Raw genomic sequence first — 21258 nt, 5'->3', positions numbered from 1 at the left:
AGGTGCAACGAGACCTGGGTGTCATGGTGTATCAGTCATTGAAAGTTGGCATGCAGGTACAGCAGGTGGTGAAGAACCAAATGGTATGTTGGCCTTCATAACTAGGGGATTTGAGTATAGGAGCAGGGAGGTCTTACTGCAGTTGTACAGGGCCTTAAGTGAGGCCTCACCTGGAATATTGTGTTCAGTTTTGGTCTCCTCATCTGAGGAAGGACGTTCTTAATATTGAGGGAGTGCAGCGAAGGTTCACCAGACTGATTCCTGGGATGGCAGGACTGACACATGAGGAGAGACTGGATCAACTGGGCCTGTATTCACTGGAGTTTAGAAGAATGAGAGGGGATCTCATAGAAACATATAAAATTCTGATGGGACTGGACAGGTTAGATGCAGGACGAATGTTCCCGATGTTGGGGAAGTCTAGAACCAGGGGACATAGTCTAAGGATAAGGAGTAAGCCATTTCGGACTGAGATGAGGAGAAACTTCTTCACTCAGAGAGTTGTTAACCTGTGGAATTCCCTACTGCAGAGAGTTGTTGATGCTAGTTCAATGGATATATTCAAGAAGGAGTTAGATATGGCCCTTACGGTTAAAGGGATCAAGGGGTATGGAGAGAAAGCAGGAAAGGGTACTGAGGTGAATGATCAGCTGTGATCTTATTGAATGGTGGTGCAGGCTCGAAGGGTTGAATGGCCCACTCCTGCACCTATTGTCTATGTTTCTATGTTTCTATTGTCCTTGGAAGGGCAAGGCACATTCACCAGAATGATACCAGGGCTTAAAGGGTTAAATTATGAGGACAGGTCGCATAAACTTGGCTAGACCTCCTTTAATTGGAAGGTTAAGAGGTCATCCTGTTGCTATATTTCTATTTTTCTAAGAGACTCTGACAAATCTAGAAGCAGTTTCCTCTGCTGGCTGCACAGTCTCAATGTTGAGTCATGTTGATATTACAGTAACAACACAAAGAACTCCACACCCTGTATTATTCTGAGAATAGAAAAAATCTAAATCATTCTTAAAATCTCTGTACAAGATATGGACGTACAATCAAGCCAAGAAAGGGAACACTTGTAGATTATTGAATCTGGTGTCATATTCTTCTCACGGTACTTCTTAAATTAAGAGCTGACATAGGGGAAAACATCGGCACTTTACTACACGAATGGAAAAAAGAAACATACACAGAATGTAGAGAGAAGAGGGTTAGCCAATACTTGCTCCTCCTTGAGTGAGTGACAACCCAGCACAGCAAAATCCTTCACAGGAATGGTGGCACAGTGGTTATGTCACTGGACTAGTAATCTAGAGGCCTTGGCTAATGATTTGGAGATGTGAGTTAAAATCCCACCATGGCAGCTGGGGAATTTAAATTCTGTTAATTAAATAAAGCTAGTATCAGTAGTGGTAACCATGAAACTACCAGATTGTTGTAAAAACCCATGTGGTTCACTAATGTCTTTTTGGGAAGGAAATCTGGCATCCTTACCTGGTCTGGCCTATATGTGACTCCAGACCTACAGCAAAGTGGTTGACTCTTAACTGCCCTCTGAAATGGCCTAGCAAGTCATTCAGTTGTACCAAAAAACTCTGTGAGTATCTTCACCATAAGGACTGCAACGGTTCAAGAAGGCATCTCACCACCACCTTCTCAAGGGCAATTAGCGATGGGCAATAATTGCTGGCCTTGCCAGCAGCGTCCATATCCCAGTAATGATTTTTTTCAAACTGTGCAGTTGCACAGGCTCAGAGCTTGCACTGACCTTTATAAACTGCTGAATACCTAACTCAAATACCATTCCCAACCACTCATGCTGGACCAGCTCCTGAACCGCTTGTCTCTATCTAATCTAGTACCCAACTTCCACCTGGGGCGTAAATGAAAGGAAGACATAGATATCACTGAAGGAACATTTCTGAGAGTTACACAGAGAAATTAGGAAAGATAGAGAGCAAAGGGCAGACTTGCAGGAAGAGTGATCGTGAGATAGTAGAAAAGCACTCTGTCATATTCTGCGGATTCTCATTTAAAAGAGGAATTTCCCTTCCATGTGCTTAACTCTAGTTCAGAATACCACTTTCCACTGCACGACTGTGCCCTTTCCACTTCCCACAATCACGGTCTCTCTAAGTGAGACAGTCAATTTAGGCCAAGGAAATGTGTGCATTTGGAACTGGGATAAAGCGGGGACATTTATTCACGTGCAGACAGGATAAGACAACAGGAGTCATTCTCCAAACACAGGCTACTGGCATTAATGTTTCCTGCTCGCCACAATATATGTAAATTTGGGGCATGCCACTCACAGAAAATAAACCCTAGTTTGTTTACTCACTGCACAACTCGCTGCCTTGTTCTAAAATGGTTGGACGTACACACAACCAGATATCACTCACAGTTGAGTGGAAATATATTGAGCAGCATCAAGATGCAATCGTTAAGAATACCCAAGCAATGATGCACGAATAAAACTGATATAACTAACAAGTTTGCGAATGGAACAATATTGATCCAATCGAGTTGTAGGGATTTGAGTATCGTTTTATGATGTTATACTTCTCACTGATAAGTTTGGTTCAAGCAAAAATATCAGCGAATAATTGCTCATTGAGGAAGCCTAGTAAAATCATATCAATCATACATTGATTCCTGATACAATCGGTGCCCCTTACTTTATACACAATACAACACAGTGTTAACATTACAGGTGTCAGAATAAAATATCGCACAGCACCGTGTTCTCACCTTTAATGCTGGTTTTAGGCTTTTTAGTACCTGCGGAAAAATAGAATGAAACTCATCTTGTAACCATTTTGAAACAGATGTTAAAGGAATATTTGTTGTAAAGGAATATTCACCCCTTTCCCCCAGCCCAGCAAAATCTTTGACCTGCCTCAGTAACACTTGTTGTTATCCCCATAACTTCTGTACTGTGAACTATTTGTCTTCAGCATTCATTCAGTTAAGTCTCATCATGCTGGGTTTTTTCTTAAAAGAAAATGATAAAACATAGAAACATAGAAACATAGAAAATAGGTGCAGGAGCAGGCCATTCAGCCCTTCTAGCCTGCACCGCCATTCAATGAGTTCATGGCTGAACATGAAACTTCAGTACCCCCTTCCTGCTTTCACGCCATACCCCTTGATCCCCCGAGTAGTAAGGACTTCATCTAACTCCCTTTTGAATATATTTAGTGAATTGGCCTCAACTACTTTCTGTGGTAGAGAATTCCACAGGTTCACCACTCTCTGGGCGAAGAAGTTTCTCCTTATCTCGGTCCTAAATGGCTTACCCCTTATCCTTAGACTGTGACCCCTGGTTCTGGACTTCCCCAACATTGGGAACATTCTTCCTCCATCCAACCTGTCCAAACCCGTCAGAATTTTAAACATTTCTATGAGGTCCCCTCTCACTCTTCTGAACTCCAGTGAATACAAGCCCAGTTGATCCAGTCTTTCTTGATAGGTCAGTCCCACCATCCCGGGAATCAGTCTGGTGAATCTTCGCTGCACTCCCTCAATAGCAAGAATGTCCTTCCTCAAGTTAGGAGACCAAAGCTGAACACAATACTCCAGGTGTGGCCTCACCAAGGCCCTGTACAACTGTAGCAACACCTCCCTGCCCCTGTACTCAAATCCCCTCGCTATGAAGGCCAACATGCCATTTGCTTTCTTAACCGCCTGCTGTACCTGCATGCCAACCTTTAATGACTGATGTACCATGACACCCAGGTCTCGTTGCACCTTCCCTTTTCCTAATCTGTCACCATTCAGATAATAGTCTGTCTCTCTGTTTTTACCACCAAAGTGGATAACCTCACATTTATCCACATTATACTTCATCTGCCATGCATTTGCCCACTCACCTAACCTATCCAAGTCACTCTGCAGCCTCATAGCATCCTCCTCGCAGATTACACTGCCACCCAACTTAGTGTCATCCGCAAATTTGGAGATACTACATTTAATCCCCTCGTCTAAATCATTAATGTACAATGTAAACAGCTGAGGCCCCAGCACAGAACCCTGCGGTACCCCACTAGTCACTGCCTGCCATTCCGAAAAGTACCCATTTACTCCTACTCTTTGCTTCCTGTCTGACAACCAGTTCTCAATCCACATCAGCACACTACCCCCAATCCCATGTGCTTTAACTTTGCACATTAATCTCCTGTGTGGGACCTTGTCGAAAGCCTTCTGAAAGTCCAAATATACCACATCAACTGGTACTCCTTTGTCCACTTTATTGGAAACATCCTCAAAAAATTCCAGAAGATTTGTCAAGCATGATCTCCCTTTCACAAATCCATGCTGACTTGGACCTATCATGTCACCATTTTCCAAATGCGCTGCTATGACATCCTTAATAATTGATTCCATCATTTTACCCACTACTGAGGTCAGGCTGACCGGTCTATAATTCCCTGCTTTCTCTCTCCCTCCTTTTTTAAAAGGTGGGGTTACATTGGCTACCCTCCACTCGATAGGAACTGATCCAGAGTCAATGAAATGTTGGAAAATGACTGTCAATGCATCCGCTATTTCCAAGGCCACCTCCTTAAGTACTCTGGGATGCAGTCCATCAGGCCCTGGGGATTTATCGGCCTTCAATCCCATCAATTTCCCCAACACAATTTCCCGACTAATAAGGATTTCTCTCAGTTCCTCCTCCTTACTAGACCCTCTGACCACTTTTATATCCGGAAGGCTGTTTGTGTCCTCCTTAGTGAATACTGAATCAAAGTACTTGTTCAATTGGTCTGCCATTTCTTTGTTCCCCGTTATGACTTCCCCTGATTCTGACTGCAGGGGACCTACGTTTGTCTTTACTAACCTTTTTCTCTTTACATACCTATAGAAACTTTTGCAATCCGCCTTAATGTTCCCTGCAAGCTTCTTCTCGTACTCCATTTTCCCTGCCCTAATCAAACCCTTTGTCCTCCTCTGCTGAGTTCTAAATTTCTCCCAGTCCCCAGGTTCGCTGCTATTTCTGGCCAATTTGTATGCCATTTCCATGGCTTTAATACTATCCCTGATTTCCCTAGATAGCCACGGTTGAGCCACCTTCCCTTTTTTATTTTTACGCCAGACAGGAATGTACAATTGTTGTAATTCATCCATGCAGTCTCTAAATGTCTGCCATTGCCCATCCACAGTCAACCCCTTAAGTATCATTAGCCAATCTATCTTAGCCAATTCATGCCTCATACCTTCAAAGTTACCCTTCTTTAAGTTCTGGACCATGGTCTCTGAATTAACTGTTTCATTCTCCATCCTAATGCAGAATTCCACCATATTATGGTCACTCTTCCCCAAGGGGCCTCGCACAATGAGATTGCTAATTAATCCTCTCTCATTACACAACACCCAGTCTAAGATGGCCTCCCCCCTAGTTGGTTCCTCGACATATTGGTCTAGAAAACCATCCCTTATGCACTCCAGGAAATCCTCCTCCACCGTATTGCTTCCAGTTTGGCTGGCCCAATCTATGTGCATATTAAAGTCACCCATTATAACTGCTGCACCTTTATTGCATGCGCTCCTAATTTCCTGTTTGATGCCCTCCCCAACATCACTACTACTGTTTGGAGGTCTGTACACAACTCCCATTAACGATTTTTGCCCTTTAGTGTTCTGCAGCTCTACCCATATAGATTCCACATCATCCAAGCTAATGTCTTTCCTAACTATTGCATTAATCTCCTCTTTAACCAGCAATGCTACCCCACCTCCTTTTCCTTTTATTCTATCCTTCCTGAATGTTGAATACCCCTGGATGTTGAGTTCCCAGCCCTGATCATCCTGGAGCTACGTCTCCGTAATCCCAATCACATCATATTTGTTAACATCTATTTGCACAGTTAATTCATCCACCTTATTGCGGATACTCCTTGCATTAAGACACAAAGCCTTCAGGCTTGCTTTTTTAACACCCTTTGTCCTTTTAGAATTTTGCTGTACAGTGGCCCTTTTTGTTCTTTGCCTTGGGTTTCTCTGCCCTCCACTTTTCCTCATCTCCTTTCTGTCTTTTGCTTTTGCCTCATTTTTGTCTCCCTCTGTCTCCCTGCATAGGTTCCCATCCCCCTGCAATATTAGTTTAACTCCTCCCCAACAGCACTAGCAAACACTCCCCCTAGGACATTGGTTCCGGTCCTGCCCAGGTGCAGACCGTCCGGTTTGTACTGGTCCCACCTCCCCCAGAACCGGTTCCAATGTCCCAAGAATTTGAATCCCTCCTTGCTGCACCACTGCTCAAGCCATGTATTCATCTGCGCTATCCTGCGATTCCTACTCTGACTAGCACGTGGCACTTAAAGCATGAACATTTCTTCTGTGTGGATCAGTAACAGGACATATTACAGGGAAGGAGGGGAGAGAGAAGTCTGTTTAATATTCAACTCACTTCTAGGACAGAGAATCATACAGCATAGAACTTTAACAATGGGGTGAAGTTATTCTTTGAATGAACAATTCGAGATTGCCTTATTTCGCCATAATCATTGACACAGTAACAGTTTTGAATTCTCACAGATCCCATGTTTAAAAGCCATGCAGTTCTGCATTTTGTTAACAGGTCCTTAACAACAGAGATTGGCAGGCATTATGCTGCTTCTCATTAAAAGAAGAATTTCACTTCCGTGCGCCTTAAATCGAGGTTTAGAAAACCACTCTCAACAGCATCAATGTAACCAGTCATTTTTATGGCCTCTCCAAGTGAGACAATTTGTGCCACAGAATTGTTTTTGAAAGAAACTGGGCAGAAACTAATTTCTGCCAAGACTTTTAGAGCTAGAAGAAAGAAACTTTCATTCCCATCAGTGTACACTGGATTCAGACCAAGAAAAGACAATAGGGCCCTTCTCCCAAGTCTGTGTTGTAAGCCGGGAGCCTTACCCTTCCACCACACATTCTGGGAAAGAGTGGGTGTGCTGCCCATGATTCTCCAATGATTCATTTTAATGGACTGAATATCAAAAGCATGCTTCCTTTCTATCAGTGAAACCTCAGAACACTGGTCCTTATCTCACTGCAACGCCCAGTCCCTTAAAGGACAAACATTGTAAACTCGCACACACAGCTGGAGTACTGCTTGCAGTTCTGGTCACCACATTACAGGAAATATGTGATTGCACTAGAGAGGGTACAGAGGAGATTTACGACAATGTTGCCTGCACTGGAGAATTTTAGCTATGAGAAAAAATTGGATGGGCTGGGGTTGTTTTCATTGCAACAGAGGAGGCTGAGGAGAGACCTAATTGAGGTACAAAATTATGAGGGGCCTAGATATAGTGGATAGGAAGGACCTAGTTCCCTTAGCAGAGGGGTCAATAATCAGGGGACATAGATTTAAAATAATTGATAGGAGGTTTAGAGGGGATTTGAGGAGAAATCTTTTCACCCAGAGCGTAGTGGGGGTCTGGAACTCATTGCCTGAAAAGATGGTAGAGGCAGAAACCCTCATAGCATTTAAAAAGTACTTGGATATGCACTTGAAGTGCCATAACTTTCAAGGCTATGGACCAAGAGTTGGAAAGTGGGATTAGGCTGTATAGCTCTGTCGGCAGGCATGGACACGATGAGCCAAATGGCCTCTCTCTGTGCTGTAAATTTCTATGATTCTATGATTGTGGATGGCCACAAATCATTAAACCTGTTGAAATGTGGCTGAGGATAATAGATACTAAAATGGTAAATGATAAAATTATCAATGATAGAATTAACTAATTATCAATCATGGTTGTGTGGAAATATGTTCATGGGCATCGAAACACAATTGTTATGAAACCTCAATTAATGACACATAGATAAAGGTTCAAATATGAGAGTTGAATATTATTTTCCCTTTGTTCCTACAGGGTTAACGGATTAGAGTTTCTTTTTATTATGGGTACATTTTTCACTGGTAGTTTACTCAAATAATACTGTCAGAAAAGTACTTACTCCTTGGGGAAGCCTAATAAATTCCTGACACGAACAGAATCTCTTATTTTATACACAGTGCAATACTAACATGTGTCTTATGTTATGTGGTATACAAAATGTTGTAGAGAATACAAATCTGTGATTATTGCAAGTTTCAAAAGAAAATACAATGGACTGCTCAGTTCTCACTTTTAGTGGTGGTTTGTGGTTTGTTGGTACCTGTTGAAAAATAGGATCAAGGTCACCTTGTAACCAGTTTCTAACCATGGCTAAAGTGGCATTTCGAATGAAAGGGTATTGACCCCTTACCCCAGCCCAGCATAATCTTTGAACTGCTCCTGTAAACTTTGATTGCGACTCCATAAACCCTATTTGACTTTAGCAATCATTCAGTAAACTTCTTCATAGTGATATTCTTCTCAAAAAGAAATGATAAAGCATGAACATTTCTTCCATGTAGGTTGGTAACAGGAAACATTACATTGAGGGGTGACAGTCTGGGAGGGGGAGGTCTATTTAATATTTGTCTCACTTCTCGAGTTAATGGGCAATGGACAGTTACTGTTAATTTTTCAAGTGATAATTATTCTCAATTTATCATGGGGCTGGTCTTTCAGTTTTGATGATTTTGGGGCGGTAATGGTGACGGGGCGGTAAAGTTGTAGCTCAGAAATCAAAATTGGGCAGCTGGAGCGCAATGTTAAGGGAGACATTGGGTGCTAGCATGGGAAAATCCCGAGCTAAAGAGCAAGGCCGGAAGTGCTTCGAGAGACGCATGGGGAGGGGAGAAAAACCCGAAAAAAGACCCATAAAAACATTCCCAATACATAGCCCATGCCACCACAGCATAAATTGCAAAGAAAATTAAAAGAAAAATCAATCACACTTATCTTAGGACTGTATTACTTACCTCTCTGCAGTCGGTATAGGTTGGACCGCCCGATTTCCCAGGCGTTCACTGCGTGGTGCGCTGCGGGGTGTATTGCGGGGCATACGGGTCGGGCGGGAGTCAAAATATATGCCGGTGTCGCAACCATCGGCGTTGCACATCGGCACAGCTCTTCCAGGTGGTACTGCCCCACGCCACCACAAAGCCGGCCCCTAAAACCCCCGCGAGGTGCAGGAGGCTGAGCGCCCTCCCAGAAGACCTCACTGCCGGCATTGCCACCGCTTCAGGGCGAAAAACGGAGCGCAAAGAACCTTAAAATCCGTTCCAAGATTTTTAAACTGTTCATGGTTTCCTTGTGCCCCAGTGGGATAATTTTCCACATTAAAGGCACTAACTATATTAATGCAAGTTGTCGTTGTCAATGGATAGAAAACCATTTTACCTCAAGGGTACTAGAATCCAAAAGTGAAGGAAAGTGATGCTTCAGTTGTATAGAGCCTTGATCAGACCCCATCTGGAGTACTACGTTCAGTTTGGGGCACTGAATCTGAGGAAGATTCACCAGAATTATACCGGTGCTTAAGTTCTGAGGACAGAATGCATTAATCTGGCTTGCTTTCCTTGAGTTTAGAGTGTTGAGGGGTGATCTAAGTCAGAACAAAGAGGCATAATTGTAAATTTAGAGCTAAGCCATTTAGAAGTGAAATTCGGAATCCATTTTCACACAAAGTGTGAACAAACTTGAGGGGCTGAATCACTTACTTCTGTTCCTTTGTTGCTATGTTGCGAAGAAACTCTGTCAAATTTAGAAACAGTTTCCTCTGTTGGCTGCACAGCCTCAATGTAAAGTCATGTTGATAAGTGATATCTCAATAAAAACTGCAAGAGCTCCACACCCTCTATTATTCTAAGGAAAGGAAAAATGCCAATCTTTCTTAAAATCTCTGTGCAAAATATGGGCGTACAATCAGGCCAAGAAAGGGAACACTTGTATATCATTGAAACTGGCGTCACATTCTTCTCATGGTACTTGGTAAATTAAGAGCTGACATAGGGGAAAACATAGGCAGGACAATACCGGGGATAAAAGTGTTCAATTAGGATAGGATGTATCGACTAAGCTTGTATTCCCTTGAATATAGAAGATTAAGGGGTGATACAATTGAAATGTTTACAGGTAATTAAAGGATTTGTTAGGGTAGATAGAGAGAAACTATTTCTTCTGGTGGGAGAGTCCAGAACAAGGGGGCAAAACGGTAAAATTAGAGCTAGGCTGTTCAGGGATGATGTCAGGAAGCATTTCTTCACACAATGGGTGGTGGGTGTCTGGAACTCTCCCCCACCCCCCCATAAAGCTGTTGAGGCTGGGGGTCAATTGAAAATGTCAAAACTGTTATAGATACATTTTTGTTAGGCAAAGGTATTAATGGTTATGGAACCAAGGTAGGTAGATGGAGTTAAGACACAGACCAGTCATGATCGAATTGAATGGCAGAGCAGGCTCGAGGTGGCTGAATGGCCTGGTCCTGTTCATATGTTCCTTTTGCCCCACTAATGTAAAAAAGAACCATGAACAGAATGTAGAGAGAAGAGGGTTACCCAACACATGCTGCTCCTTGAGTGAGTGATAACCCAGCTTCCATAATCAGCACCTGTGAAGAGACGTTCGGTCACTCGACCAGGAAACACCAAGACTGGTTCGATGAGAATGACCAGGAGATCCATGAGCTAATATGCCACAAGCGCAAGGCATTCTTAGACTGGAAGCAGCAACACAACTCGAGGGAAAGAAAGCAGCTCTACAGATGTCTGAAGGCTGAGGTCCAACAGAAAACCCGTGATCTAAAGAACAGATGGTGGATGGCGAAAGCTCAAGAAATCCAGCAGCTAGCCGACAACCACGACATGCGAGGATTCTTCAGCGCAATCAAGACGACCTATGGCCCAAGCACCCAAGGCCCTACCCCACTACTGGCCAAGAACGGAGAGGTGCTCATCAAGAACAGAGAGGCAGTCAGTGCCCGCTGGAACGAGCACTTCGAGGATCTCCTCAACCAAGACTCTGTCTTCAACATGAGTGTCCTTGACTCCATCCCACAGCATGCCTGCCACCTGCCACCATCTCAGCACAACCCCAACCCAGCATGAGATTGAAAAGGCCATCTAACAACTGAAGAACAACAAGTCATCAGGAGCAGATGGAATCCCCGCCGCGGCACTAAAACATGGCGGAGAAGCACTACTGGCCTCGTGGCCATCTCTCTTGTCTGGAAGGAGTAGATTCTGCCAGGAGAACTCAGAGACGCTGTAATCGTGACCATCTTCAAGAAAGGTGACAATTCCAACTGCGGTAACTACAGAGGAATTTCCCTGCTGTTGACCACCGGGACAGTCATCGCGAGAATCCTCCTGAATCGCCTTCTTCCTATGGCTGAAGAACTCCTCCCAGAGTCGCAAAGTTGATTCCACCCACTAAGGGACACAATGGACATGATCTTCACCACGCGGCAGATATAAGAGAAATGCAGGGAACAACACCAAGCCCTGTACATGGCCTTCTTCAACCTCACAAAAGCCTTCAACACTGTCAACCATGAGGGATTATGGAGTGTCCTCCTCAGATTTGACTGCCCTCAAAAGTTTGTCACCATTCTCTGCCTGCTCCACGATGACATGCAAGCCGTGATCCTGACCAACGGATCTACCAAAGACCCATTCTATGTTCGGACTGAGGTCGAGCAAGGCTGTCATCGCACCAATGCTCTTCTCGATCTTCCTTGCTGCAATGCCCCATCTCACCCTCGGCAAGCTCCCCGTTACAGAACAAATGGGAATTTGTTCAACCTCCACTGCCTTCAGGCCAGATCCAAGGTCGTCTCATCCTCCATCATCGAACTACAGTATGCAGACGACGCCTGCGTCTGTGCACATTCGGAGGCCGAACTCCAAGCCATCGTCAACACCTTCACTGAGGCGTACAAGTGCATGTGCCTTACACTAAACATTCATAAGACAAAGGCCCTCTACCAGCCTGCCCCTGCCACACAGCACTGCCCCCCCCAGTTATCAAAATCCACGGACAACGTGGACCATTTTCCATACCTCGGGAGCCTACTATCAACAAGGGCAGACATCGACGACAAGGTCCAACAGTCTTCAGTCACTTGAGGAAGAGAGTGTTTGTGGATCAGGACCTCAAACCCAGCACCAAGCTCATGGTCTACAGAGCAGTGGTGATACCCACCCTCCTGTATGGCTCAGAGACATGGACTATGTACAGCAGGCACCTCAAAACACTGGAGAAGTACCACCAACACTGCCTCTGCAAGATCCTGCAAATCCATTGGCAGGATAGGCGCACCAACATCAGTGTCCTCGCTCAGGCCAACATCCCCAACATCGAATTACTGACCACGCTCGACCAGCTCTGCTGGACTGGCAACATCGCCCGCATGCCTGACATGAAACTCCCAAAGTAAGCGCTCTACTCGGAGCTCCAACACAGAAAGCGAGCCCCAGGTGGGCAGAAGAAATGCTTCAATGCCTCCTTGAAAAAATGTAACATCCCCACTGACACCTGGGAATCCCTGGCCCAAGTGGAGGAAGAGCATCCGGGGAAGCTGCTGAACCCCTCGAGTCTCTTCACCGAGAGCAAACTGAAGCTAAGCGTCGACAGCGGAAGGAGCACGCAGCATCCCAGGCACTCCGCCCACCTGTTCCTTCAACCACCATCTGCCCCACCTGTGACAGAGACTGTAATTCCCGCATTGGACTCTTCAGTCACCTGAGAACTCATTTCTACTGTGAAAGCAAGTCATCCTCAACTCTGAGGGACTGCCTACGATGATGATGATGATGAACCCAGCACAACACAATAGCCCTCAGCTGTGTAGTTTGCACAGGCCCAGAGCTTGCACTGACCTTTATAAAATACTCGGTACCTAATACAAACACCCTCCCCAACCATCTCCCAACCACACGTGCTGGACCAGCTTCTCAGTTGCCTGTCCCCGTCCAATCTGGTACCCAGCTTCCACCCAGGGCTTTAACAAAGGGAAAGCATAGAAACTGATATCAGTGAAGGAACATTTCTGAGAGCTATACAGAACAATTGGAAGGGATAGAGAGCAAAGGGCAGATTTACAGGAAGAGTGATTGAGCGATAGTAGAAAAGCACTCAGGCATAATCGTCATCATAGGCAGTCCCTTGGAATCGAGGAAGACTTATTCCACTCTTAAAATGAGTCCTTAGGTGACTGAACAATCCAATACGAGAACCACAGTCCCTGTCACAGGTGGGACAGATAGTCGTTGAGGGCAAGGGAGGGTGGGACTGGTTTGTCACACGCTCTTTCCGCTGCCTGCGCTTGATTTCTGCATGCTCTTGGCGATGAGACTCGAGGTGCTCAGCGCCCTCCCGGATGCGCTTTCTCCACTTAGGGCGGTCTTTGACCAGGGACTCCCAGGTGTCAGTGGGGATGTTGCACTTTATCAGGGAGGCTTTGAGGGTGTCCTTGTAACGTTTCCTCTGCCCACCTTTGGCTCGTTTGCCGTGAAGGAGTTCCAAGTAGAGCGCTTGCTTTGGGAGTCTTGTGTCTGTCATGTGGACAACGTGGCCCGCCCAGTGGCGCTGATCAAGTGTGGTCAGTGTCAAGTGTCATCCAGACCGGGGTCAAACAGGGTTGTGTCATCGCCCCAACCCTCTTCTCAATCTTCCTCGCTGCCATGCCACACCTCACAGTCAACAAGCTCCCCGCTGAAATGGAACTAAACTGCAGAACCAGCGGGAACGTGTTCAACCTTCACTCAGGCATAAACAAAGCAATCCAAATACCAGCAGGAGATGTACATTTGAGAGCCATATACATAACAAGACCCAGAGAAATAGAAAGAGAGAGAGGAAGTTAAAGAGAAACACAAACATTTCTGTATCCTTCTGCATCCACGAAAAGATTCTGAGGGGGCTTGACAGGGTTGATGCAGAGAGGATGTTTCCCCTCATGAGGGAATCTAGAACTAAGGGGCATAGTTTCAGAATAAGGGGTCACCCATTTAAAACAGAAATGAGGAATTTCTTCTCTCAGAGGGTTGTGAATCTTTGGAATTCTCTGCCCCCCGAGAGCTGTGGAGACTGGGTCATTTCATGTATTTAAGGTGGAGACATACAGATTTTTGAATGATAAGGGAGTCAAGGGTTATGAGGAATGGGTAGGGAAGTGGAACTGAGGCCAAGATTAGATCAGCCATGACATTATTGAATGGCAGAGCAGGTTATAGGGACCAAATGGCCTACTCCTGCTCCTATTTTTTATGTTCTTATGTTCAAAGAGCACATGAAAAGAATTAGAAATTGGGCAAATGAGAGGAACAGTTACAAGAGATACAAGCCTGGATCTTCTGCTTTCCTGTAATTCAGGCGTATCTCCTGAGGACTTCTGCCTACCAAAGAGATGTGCCACTGATCCCAGCCAATCTTTGGCTTCGGGTCATTTGAATTTGGGAGAGAAACTTTGTTATGGCACACTTATCCTTATTGAGATGAGGATGCTGTTACCAAAAATGCAACGTTTACTACCTCTTAGTCAGTCTGATTATAAAGCATTCTCAGGTCAGCCAACTACAGGGTAAAGTTTCCACAGTTACAGCAGTGGAATGAAATGCATCTTTAACTAAAAACAGAGGATTACTTTTTTTGCTCCATAATGAAGAAAACTCTAACAAAAGTTGTTTTCTCAGAAATGCCACACTTGAACGCCTTATGATCCCACAATTTTGTTAATAAGTCTTGAATTACAGAGATATGAAGGCATTCACCTGTATTTCATTGATACCGGAAGGTCATTCTACCTAGATTACCCTGTTGCTCTTTTAAATTGACGAGATTGGGGCTCAATCCACCCGTGCCTGTAGGGACCCCACAAGTTCCGGGTTTAGACATGCGAAGTGCATGCGCCTAAACATGGAACTTGCGATCTATCAAGAATCCTCTTGACAGATCGCATGCATCTGGAATAAGAGGGCCTGCGCTGGTGGAGAGTTAGGCTATTTGCCCAACTCCTGCCCAGCGAATGGCCTTGACATTCTTACGACTGATAAAAGCACGCGTAAGATCTGCTTTTATTAGCGTAAGACTTTTAAAGGACAGAAAAAAACATTATTTCAATAATTTAAACATTTAAAATCCTGTTAAATAAGGTAAGTTTATTTTTAGACCCTTTAAAATATGTAAATTTATTTTTCAAAAAATAAAATTTTTGTTTTAAATAATTAATTAAATTCCATTTTGATTCATTTTAAATATGTGATTTAAAAAATATATATTTTAAGTGGTTGTGTGTATTTGGGGATATTCCCATTCATACTTATAGTGATTCCGAATCACTACAAGTATGAATGGGAATCCCCCTACTTGGATTGGTTGGGCCAGCCCATGTGATCCCAGGGACACATACGAAGCACCTACTTCCCTGGGTTACCTGGACCTCTACGCGGGTCATCGCATAGAGGCCCAGGACCAGAAGTGTCCGAACCTCCCGGACCACCAGGTAAATTCATTAAAATGTTTCAGGTCGGAGGCATCCACCCGCGGGAAGCCTCCGACCACAATTTCTGGGCCAGTACCTGAACCCCCAGGTGTCACAATAGCTCAAAACGTTTGCGATCATACATAATGATCCTTTTTTGAATATCTAATTAAAATTTCAAATCACCATAGTAAGCAGCTGGTTTCCAGGCTGTTTATTGTTGAGAAAAATGCTGAATATAGCATTACGGAAAATTATAAATGTTAAGAAAAAACGTTAGGACCCTTTACCTGTGATAATGCTGCTGGTGGGGACCCTCATCCTTGAGCCACGCATACTGGGAAATAATGGGCATGCTGTCCATGATTTTCAACTCATTAACTTTAATGAGTTGAATATCAAGGTGAGGCTCACTGCTAACAGCGCACACACAGAACATCGGCCTTAATCTGTTAATTTGCTGCACCACCCACTCCCTTTAAGGGCAGACATTGTAAGTTTGCACATGTATTACAGATGGCCACAAATCTTTAAAACTGTTACAACATGACAGAGGATATTAGATACAGAAATGGTAAATGATAGAATGTACACACAGCCAGTTAACAATCAGGGTTGAGTGGAAGTATATTCATCGGCATCAAAATACAATAGTTATGAAACCTCAGTCAATCCACATATAGGAACGGGTTTTAGAGTTAAACAGCCTTTTCCTCTTTTGTTCCATAGAGTTTAAAATTTGCGTTCCTTTTTATGGCCAGTACATTTCTTTCTGATCATTTTTTTCAAGTAAAGTATTGGAAAATTAATCCCTCATTTGAGAAAACCTAATAAAATGAAATTCAACCATACATTCATGCCTGATACAATCAGTGTCTCTTATTTTATACACAGTACAAACCTATTAGCAATAAAGTGTCAGAATAAAATATAGCACAATGACAAGTTCTCACCTTTCGTTGTCATGTGTGGCTTTTTAGTACCTGTTGAAAAATAGGATGAAGGCAGGCTTATAAACAATTTGGAATAGTGGTTCAAGTGGAAGTTGGAGTGAAAAGTTATTCACCTGCTCGGTCATGGCTCAGCATAAACCCCATAATTCCTGGGTTGTGGGGGGAGGGTGTAAGTCAGCAATTATGCATTTGTGGGGCCAGAAATTTCTGGTGGGGCCAAATACATGCTGGTTCCATGGTGCCTTTTGCCGTCCCATCCACAACTGTTTAAAAGGTACAGTTTCCCATTCATCAAGGCAGAAATATTTATTTAAAGGGATTCTATTCAACTGAGTTTGGCCATATCTTGGGACTCTCTGCAGGCCTTGCAAAAATTATTTCATTCTTACACACGAGAAGCCCTCCCCTACTTTCTGCATTACCTGTGGAAAGTATTCTATTTCAATATGCTTAGTTAGCTTGGATCCGAAGGCTGCACATGCAGCTTCCCCATCTGAATCCCACATCACATGAGACAGTAAGGGAAGCCAGATTAATCAGGAAGGACCAGAAGAGATCCAGACTGTTCCAGCGCAACCCATCCAGCAACATGTATAACCCAGGCACGCTTTGAGAGACCTTTCCCAGGAACTTTGTCTCAGGAGGCTGTGCTTCAGTCGCAAAACATTGGAGGCGCAGTAGTTTACTGCATTTACAGCTCTGACTGTGGTAGAGAAAGAGCTCTAAACTTTTATGTCTAGGTCTTATTTCAGGGAGCCATAGAGGATTTCAGATGGATCAGCCAATTTGCTGTGCACTCCTCTATAAGGCAAAAATCACCAATGCCTTCTTTGGCAGGTGTCTATTCTTCACAGAGCACACACACACACACAGCTCTTAAGATGGCAGGCTCTCTGTCCGGAAGCTACCGGAAGCTGCCTGTCTGTTTATTATAACACTGCAGCTGCAGTACACAAAACGTCCACATCCACAGTATGGAGCTACAAGCATTACAAGCTTACAGACATCACACTTCTCCCTCCTTAATGAAAAAGCCATCACAACAAACATCATAACTAACTTCATTTTTATACATAATTTACAAATTTAACTTTACCACTTGTTTTCTGTTTCGAAGAGGATACCTTCGCTCTCAAACAGAACCTTCCAAACATGGTGTTGATTTCACACTCATTTGAGGCTCATCCTGAGGAACATTTTTCTCCATGGAATTTCCTTGATTTTCATTTGCACTCACTCTAACTTCAGGCTCTTTGTTTCCCTGACTTGGACTCAGACTTTCATTCTGATTCTCTCCTGAATTTGTTTCCAGTACATTGGATTTGGATTTGCTATTGGTATATCAAAACTATCTGATGAGTCAGAAATAATTGAATCATTCCCACCTTCAACTCCTTCCATGTCTGTAGGTAAAATATGATCAATATGGACAAACTTAACCTGTCCATTATCAAACATCTTTACCAAATATGTGCGAGGACTACATATCTTCACCACTCTTCCGGGTAACCACTTTAACCATTTATGGTGATGGTTCTTCACTCTCACCTTCTGGTTTAATTTCACTCTTCTCTCTTTTTGTCTCCCCTTATCATGATTCTCTTTTTGTCTAATTTGTGTCTCTTCTACAGACTGTGCCAAATTTGGCTTTAACAATGAGAATCTGGTTCGTGGTTGTCGTTTGAGAAACAACTCCGCTGGCATTCTACCAGTAGTTGTATGAGGAATATTGCGATATGTAATCAAAAAATTAGCCAATTTGTGATCCAATGACAACTGTTGTTTTCTTGGATTTGGATCTAACATTTGTTTTATGAGGGCACGTTTGACAATGTTTACAGTGCGCTCTGCTGCACCATTCGAAGCAGGGTGGTATGGTGGAACCTTGGTATTTTTCACACCATTTTTGCTTGTGAATTGTGCAAATTCTTCTGAACTAAATTGTGGTCCATTATCCAAAACAATTTCTTCAGGGAGGCCGTTTGAGGACTTCATTCAAAATGTTATTATGAATTTGCCTATTTGGTGCTGAAATTAGTATGTCATCCAAATAACATACTACCCCTTCAATACCTTGCAAAATCTGGTTCATCACCCCTTGGAATATGGCAGGGGCGGAAGACACTCCAAACGGTAGCCTATTAAATTGATATAGGCCTAGATGAGTATTTATCGTCAAACATGACTTGGACTCCTCATCTAGTTCAAGCTGTAAGTAGGCATTCGTAAGATTCAGTTTTGAGAAGAGGACACAAACTACCTTCCGGATATAAAAGGGGTCAGAGGGTCTAGTAAGAAGGAGGAACTGAGGGAAATCCTTATTAGTCGGGAAATTGTGTTGGGGAATTTGATGGGATTGAAGGCCGATAAATCCCCAGGGACTGATGGACTGCATCCCAGAGTACTTAAGGAGGTGGCCTTGGAAATAGCGAATGTATTGACAGTTATTTTCCAACATTCCCAGACTCTGGATCAGTTCCTACGGAGTGGAGGGTAGCCAATATAACCCCACTTTTTAAAAAAGGAGGGAGAGAGAAAAGGAGGGAGGGAGGGAATTATAGACCGGTCAGCCTGACATCGGTAGTGGGTAAAATGATGCAATCAATTATTAAGGATGTCATAGCAGCACATTTGGAATGATAGGTCCAAGTCAGCATGGATTTGTGAAAGGGAAATCATGCTTGACAAAACTTCTGGAATTTTTTGAGGATGTTTCCAGTAGAGTGGACAAGGGAGAACCAGTTGATGTGGTGTATTTGGACTTTCAGAAGGCTTTCGACAAGGTCCCACACAAGCGATTAATGTGCAAAGTTAAAGCACATGGGATTGGGGGTAGTGTGCTGATGTGGATTGAGAACTGGTTGGCAGACAGGAAGCAAAGAGTAGGGGTAAATGGGTACTTTTCAGAATGGCAGGCAGTGACTAGTGGGGTATCGCAAGGTTCTGTGCTGGGGCCCCAGCTGTTTACATTGTACATTAATGATTTAGATGAGGGGATTACATGTAGTATCTCCAAATTTGCAGATGACACTAAGTTGGGTGGCAGTGTGAGCTGCGAGGAGGATGCTATGAGGCTGCAGAGTGACCTGGATAGGTTAGGTGAGTGGGCAAATGCATGGCAGTTGAAGTATAATGTGGATAAATGTAAGGTTATCCACTTTGGTGGTAAAAACAGAGAGGCAGACTATTATCTGAATGGTGTCAGATTAGGAAAAGGGGAGGTGCAACGAGATCTGGGTGCCATGGTACACGAGTCATTAAAGGTTGGCATGCAGGTACAGCAGGCGGTTAAGAAAGCAAATGGCATGTTGGCCTTCATAGCGAGGGGATTTGAGTACAGGGGCAGGGAGGTGTTACTACAGTTGTACAGGGCCTTGGTGAGGCCACACCTGGAGTATTGTGTACAGTTTTGGTCTCCTAACTTGAGGAAGGACATTCTTGCTATTGAGGGAGTGCAGCGTAGGTTCACCAGACTGATTCCCGGGATGGCGGGACTGACATATCAAGAAAGACTGGATCAGCTGGGCTTGTATTCACTGGAGTTCAGAAGAATGAGAGGGGATCTCATAGAAACGTTTAAAATTCTGATGGGTTTAGACAGGTTAGATGCAGGAAGAATGTTCCCAATGTTGGGGAAGTCCAGAACCAGGGGTCACAGTCTAAGGATAAGAGGTAAGCCATTTAGGACCGAGATGAGGAGAAACTTCTTCACCCAGAGAGTGGTGAACCTGTGGAATTCTCTTCCACAGAAAGTTGTTGAGGCCAATTCACTAAATATATTCAAAAAGGAGTTAGATGTAGTCCTTACTACTCAGGGGATCAAGGGGTATGGCGAGAAAGCAGGAATGGGGTACTGAAGTTGCATGTTCAGCCATGAACTCATTGAATGGCGGTGCAGGCTCGCAGGGCCAAATGGCCTACTCCTGCACCTATTTTCTACGTTTCTATGTCAGTGTTGTGAACAAATCTTCTATATTCGGCAATGTATTGGGGACATTACCTTCTAGAATCTGGTTTACGGTTACTTTATAATCACCATACAACCTTACCTTACCATCGGACTTGGGTACAACAACAATGGGTGTAGCCCAATTACATCGATCTATCTTACAAATAATGTTCTCAGTCTCTAGTCTTTTTAGTTCTTGCTCAACTTTCTCTTTGAGTGCATATGGTACGGAACGTGGCTTGTAGTAAACCGATCTAGTGTCCTTCTGTACCCTGACGCTCGCCTTGAAGCCTTGGATCGGACTGTCCATTTCGCAGAACACCTTCGGATACTGTTTGATAACCTCATCCGTTGTTGGAAATCTCGCTTCCACAGAGAAGATCTTACTCCAATCCAGCTTCAGTGAGCTTAACCAATTTCTTCCTAGTAAAGCAGTCTTGTCTCCTTTCACTATTATTTGAGGCAAGTTCTGAAATTGATCTTTATATTTCACTGGTACGGTGATATGGCCTACTACAGGAATTTTCTCTCCCGAGTAGCCTCGCAGCTCTATTTGGATTTCTCCAGTTCGAAATCACGCAATTTGTCACGGTACAGTGACTCCGGTACTACACTCACGGAGGCACCCGTGTCAATTTCCATTGGTATCTTGAATCCCGCAACATCTATATGGATTTTGATGCTTTCCGAATCGCTGTCCGTTAACCTCGTGCTCCTGATGACGTGTAACTCTAACATCTCCTCATCCTGCTGTTGTTCTTCCAAGCCATGCAGTCTCTTTGGATTACTACTCATAGCTTTGAATGCTGGACTCATAGCTTTAAAAGCTGGTTTACCCTTCAGTCAGCATGCCTTCGCAAGATGCCCAGTTTTTCTGCAGAAAAAACACTCTGCCTTCACGTATGGACAACCTTGAACAATGTGTTGTCCCAGGCACCTATAGCACGACTTCGATGCTCTGTTAGAGTTTCTGAGACTTTGGACCCCCACCGTCTTTTACTTTGAACCTGCAGGTGA

At 43.9% G+C, this 21258-nt stretch overlaps 1 protein-coding gene across 1 annotated transcript in view; it reads right to left on the bottom strand.

The window, feature by feature from the left end:
• The window catches only part of LOC139228008 (peptidase inhibitor 16-like), an 89936-nt gene that overhangs the window by 5910 nt on the left and 62768 nt on the right, over positions 1–21258 (bottom strand). The window contains exon 5 of the mRNA XM_070859158.1: positions 2749–2778. Coding sequence (XP_070715259.1) covers positions 2749–2778 — 30 coding nt within the window. The remainder of the gene's footprint in view (positions 1–2748; positions 2779–21258) is intronic.

This window comes from Pristiophorus japonicus, chromosome 17 (assembly GCF_044704955.1).
Source record: "Pristiophorus japonicus isolate sPriJap1 chromosome 17, sPriJap1.hap1, whole genome shotgun sequence".
Taxonomy (NCBI): domain Eukaryota; kingdom Metazoa; phylum Chordata; class Chondrichthyes; family Pristiophoridae; genus Pristiophorus; species Pristiophorus japonicus.
This window is presented reverse-complemented; position numbering and strand designations above follow the sequence as displayed.